At 37.0% G+C, this 5469-nt stretch overlaps 1 protein-coding gene across 1 annotated transcript in view; it reads right to left on the reverse strand.

The window, feature by feature from the left end:
• LOC106534815 (adhesion G protein-coupled receptor B2) overlaps positions 1-5469 on the reverse strand; it is a gene marked incomplete at its 3' end in the record, with an annotated part of 49145 nt that overhangs the window by 22987 nt on the left and 20689 nt on the right. Inside the window, 2 exon segments of the mRNA XM_014031579.1 lie at positions 481-669; positions 4499-4582. Of these exon segments, the coding sequence (XP_013887033.1) occupies positions 481-669; positions 4499-4582 (273 nt within the window).

Raw genomic sequence — 5469 nt, forward strand, 5'->3', positions numbered from 1 at the left:
CATTAAGTGTATTTATTTATTTGCCAATTTATATATTTCCGCTTTTATTTTTAATTATGTCAGTTTTGGTCCTCCGTACTGCAGAAGCCTGATAATCACCCATTCATTCAAATCAGGTGTGTTTGATCAGAAAAAAAAAAAAAACATGCAGGGCTGCGGCCCTCACGGACCAGGATTGCCCACCCCTGTTCTAAAGTAACATTCAGAGTGTAATTATTGTCTTCACTTTAATTAGCACCTAAAAATAGACAACTGATTGCCGCAAAGGTGGGAGAGGTGACCAGAAAGTATGTGTGTGCTTTGAAAAAAAAAAAAAAGGTGTGAGACATAGAAAGCACAGCAGAATGTGGGAGCTGTATAGTCATATGCATTTGAAAATCTCCTCATCAAACAGACTGCAAAACTACAAGCAACCAGTCAGTAGTCTCGAAAAAAAGGCGATGCTACAATGCCACCCATCAGACAATCGGCTTGATGTACCTGGGCTCATGATTCCGGGTTCTCCTGGACAGGACACGGTGTTGTTGCACATGCGTGTTTCCCGCAAAGCACCACTGCACAGCGTACCGTAGGGAGAGGAAACACACGATCGTGTCCTCACTTGCCAGCCTTGCCCACACGTCAAAGAACACACACTCCATGGTGACCACTCCTCTGCTGCGGGGTCACCTGAGGAGCAAAATGTAGAGATAGACACACAATTTGTTTAAATGGAACTTCAACAAATCTAACAAACCAAGGGAGATGATACACACTCAGCTCATGTTTCAGGCATACTGTATATAAGCGTAGATATACTTGAGAAAAAAACATTTGCAAACAATAATCACATCAAATGAATGGCAGTATTGCAGCTCATAACTGTAATAAAAGGTCAAATGAGAAAAAGTGTTGCTGAAGATAAATTTCTCCTACAAATTCAAACAGAACACAAGATATTAAAAAAAGTTGGCTTTATTGATCATTCACTCATTTCTGCTTTTCTCTTTTATTACATATATGAAATAGAATTTTGTTTGGGTTATAGAGTAAACATTGCAATTGTCTGGCAATAAAGCAGTGAAACTGCAATCTCTGCACATGTTAAACACATAAAGTGATGAATAAAAACAGTTTGTGATGGCTGTCACAAAAGGCCTGTTTGGAGAGATTGAGTTCTTTATATTGATATTTACATTGAATTGCGGCTTTTACCCTTCAGTCACAAGTTATTTTTACAGCAAATTAATTAATTACAAAGACCAATTAAATAATGTTTGACCTGCAGCACTAAATTTATTTTCTCTTTTTCCCAAAGCAATATCACAATCTCAGTTTCACAAACACATTTCAGCAGAATTTATTCACAGCTTGAGTAATCCTACTGAAGTTGTGACAGGAGTAACCTCTTTACTGGTCCACTTGTATTATTGTTCAGTGGGTGTAAACAACATGGGCATTATAGTTTAGAATTAGCTCGAGAATGTGCGCGTGTAATGATATGTTTAGTAGTCGACTGCCATGTTTTGCTAAAGCTAATTAGCATGTGTTGTTAGAAGATTATAGCTGGCTGTTAATCATGTTAATCTGGTTTTTAGGCAATTCTACAAGCTACATTTTATAAAACAAACACACACAAACACACACACACGCAAAGAAAAAAAAAACCTAAAGCCTGCTATAGGGAACAGGCTAAATATGAGTAGATGACATTAGACAGCAACTTTTGTATTCATGACACGAAAACATTTAATACTCAAAGAAAGGTAAATGGGATAAAATTTGATTACACGAACTACACTGAACATTTGCAAGACTCTTAACAGCACGGCTTTTCTTTGCCTACACTATTTTTCACCATACAGTGTAATTGTAAGTGACACTGGGGAAGAAATACAAGAGAACAAAGTTAAATTGTTTGTATATTTGTGCATGTATATGCATTTTTTGCAGGTTATTTAGTTTGCACTGTCATAATTACTCAGTTTTATTACTAAAGTTGTAGCCTGGTTAAATAATGTACTCTTCAGGGACCGGGGTATGGGTGGGGGTGGGAGGGGTTGTATTATGCATTTTCCAGGCACATGATTCAATTCTATACCACAATCAAATAACTATATTACCTTCAGTTGTCATGAAAATGCTGTATGTATCCAAAATAAAATTGACTTTGCATCATAGCTGTATCTAAACCCCTTGATGGCTTCTGTCTCTTTAAGAACATCATAGGCTGTTTACAGCACTCACTTCAGTACGTCATCACATCAATGCTTCATGCTGTTTACAACTTTTTTTTTGCAGGAACGTTGAATTTTGTTGTTAAAAAAAGACAACATTATATAATATTGAGTTTTGGAAAATGGTATTTCAGGATACAGTTGAACCTTACTTGAATGATCCCACGTTAGCTCTGTAAAGCACATTTTCTAAAAGACCAGAGCAAGATCAGAGGCTCTTACAAGATGTTTCAGCATGGAAATAAATCTCCAAGTCATCCCCTCATACACATGTGTCAATGTTAAGCGTTTTGCAATGAAATCAAGAACATCCACCATTTTTAAGATGTATTTTGTTAGTCTGGAGCTGTGTGGGGAAGGTACAGGGTACAGATGCTCAGTATGAGGAGCCTTGGGTAAATAGGTAGCTTTTTGTATGAGCTAGTGTTTCGGCAGCTCCACATGGCTACTACAGGAGATTCAAGGATGTCTCAAACATGCATGAATGAGTCAGAGCAACACTCTGGGTATGTTTTTGATGAGGGAATGACATTATAACAAGATTTAAAGCTCAAAAAAATCAATTTAGCATAATACCCCACCTTGATCTAGTCATGTAAATTACTTTTTTTTTGTACTTAACATGACTAACATTGCTTGTCCCCTTTCACTCAAAAAAATCTGCCTGAGACTCTGATCAAACTACTAGGAGGAGTGATTTGAAGTCTATTCAGTGCTGGCATCTCCTAGGTGGTGGAGTAAGTAGTACATTTACTGGTTACAAATGTATAAGCTGCTGCTAACACGGCTAGCTTGACTTATAAATTTGTGAAATATTACAGGCAACTTTAAAAGGAGATTGTCTCAGTGACTGTGTTTCTCAACCATAGTATCAATGAAAACAAAAAGTCAGATACAGCAAATGACTTATTCTTTTTGATCAAATCATGGGTGACGCTTTCTTTTATGGTACCCTTATTACCATGTAATTACATGGTAATTATGGTACAATTTTACTATGTAATTAACTGTCTGCAGTAATGTAGCACTTACCTGGTAATGAATTACAATTCACTATGTAACACCTAAATAAGTAGTAGGTAATTTGTACAGTTTTAAAGTTATATTTTATTGCAACTAACCACTAACCCCAAAAATTAGTTGCATTATTTTGGTTATAAATATAGTGTTGAGTTACTATTGAACAGTAATTTAATTGTAGTTACCCAGTAAAGGTAGTTTTACTAACAGTAGCTTTAATTGTGTACCCTAATTACCACGTAATTACATTTAATTACATTTTATTACCTTGTAATTACATGGTAATCATGCCCCAGCACAGTATGGTTACTGAAAACCTGAAGGGTGACTCTGATGTTGTAGTCAAAATTAAAATTATTTATTTTAAACACAGACAAAAATGATTGGAGATCATTATGTTTCAAAAATGATTGGAGATCATAATGTTTAAACTTCCTAATGTAAAGAGATCTTTACTTAATAGTCTAAGAGGATAATGTCCATGTCTTGTGTTCCAGTGCAATGTTCAGAACGTGAACATATTTATAGAAAAAAAAAAACCTTGATGAAAGTGTATAAGTCCTAACATCTGTGTCTGGATAAATGCAAGCACTCATATAAGACGGGGGTGTGTGGACATGCTCGCTGCTGATTTTGAGTTCTCCAGGCAGCTGTGAAGAGTCTCCCATTGTTTCCTCTCAGTTGTGCCCTTGAAATCAGCAACTGAAGACATTCAGATTCTCGCCTTCTAAATTGTTTATGAGCTCCGTGTCCTTTGATGGAGGCGTCATCACACGGCAAAGAAGGAAATCAAATTAATTGCATGTCCGTTAATCGCATTACATCTTCATTAACATGCCGTGAGTCAGGGCTTAAGCTCATCACACATGCCTGGAGGGATGGAAGAATGGGAGGAGGAGAGCAGTGGAGAAGGACAAGACACAGCCAAGGGTTTTCCTCTCAGTAGGGACTCCCTCCTTCGCACAGTGGTGGCTGGTAGCAGGGAAACATGAGTAAATAGGTTCCAACTCAACATTAAATTTGTTTTTTTTTGTTTTTTTACCTATAAGGTAAAACAGGTTGTCTAGAGTTTCTTATTTGCATGTGACAGACTTCTCTAATTGTAAAATTCACACGCTCTTATCATTAATAATTCAGTGTATCTCTTCTGAAGCTATTAACTATTTAAGGTTTTAAAGTCACACGCTATTTCTCACATCCACGCATGTGACTCGTCAAGCAGCTGCAGGATGTGGAGACCACCTCACACTCCCAACACTCACCTGTTTGTGCCTGAAACACACCTGGCAGGTCAGCTGATCGTGGTCTTTGGGTCTTCACCTTCAGGTCATCGTCATCGTATGGGTCTGAAACAAACAGGAAGTGAGCATTAATCCTCTACAAGGTTTTCATGTAATTCCCTGTTAAACTGACAATAAATTGTAACATATTAGGGTCATATAAAATACGAGTCAAGAAATAAAATGAAAGATTTAAAGCTTTTGAAAAATACAAAGGACTTACCACCATTTTATAAATTTTGGGAGGTCAATAAAAACGTACGTTTCACTACATCTAAATCCCAACTTGGCAAAAAAAAATTAAACACTCCCATTTTCTTGGGTTGCTCATCATAGCAGAACATTTAAAGCATATGTTGAAACACTTAGGCACAGAACATTCAGAACCAGCTAAGAGAACATCAAATGTGTATAAACCAGTGGTGAACTGTCAGAATTATTAAGGTAGTTTGCATTTTTAGCATTTGTACATTTTAGTGACTCCTGGATATGGGCACCAGTGACCCCAGCAACCCTGAAAAGAAGAATCAGGTAAGATAATACAGCGGGTAAAATAAGTATTGAACATGTCAACATTTTTCTCAGTAAATATATTACTAGAGGTGCTAATGTCATGAAATTTTCACCAGATGCCGGTAACAACCCAAGTGATCCATACATACAAAGAAATCAAACCATAAATGTCCAGGAATGAAGTTATTTGTAATAATGTGGAATGACACAGGGGAAAAGTATTGAACACATGAAGAAAGGGGGGTGTAAAAAGGCATGGAAAGCCAAGACACCAGCTGAACTCTCTCAGTAATTAGAAAGCAAGCCTGCCCCTTGTCAGTGCAAATTAATATCAGCTGGTTCAGTCCCAAATGATGGCCAGGTATCACACAAGAAACATGGAAAAAACTAAAGATCAGAGTTCATAGAAGAGGTCCACGAAACCTTCAAGATTTGAAGAC

Source organism: Austrofundulus limnaeus, unplaced genomic scaffold, assembly GCF_001266775.1.
Source record: "Austrofundulus limnaeus strain Quisiro unplaced genomic scaffold, Austrofundulus_limnaeus-1.0 Scaffold1274, whole genome shotgun sequence".
Taxonomy (NCBI): Eukaryota; Metazoa; Chordata; class Actinopteri; order Cyprinodontiformes; family Rivulidae; genus Austrofundulus; species Austrofundulus limnaeus.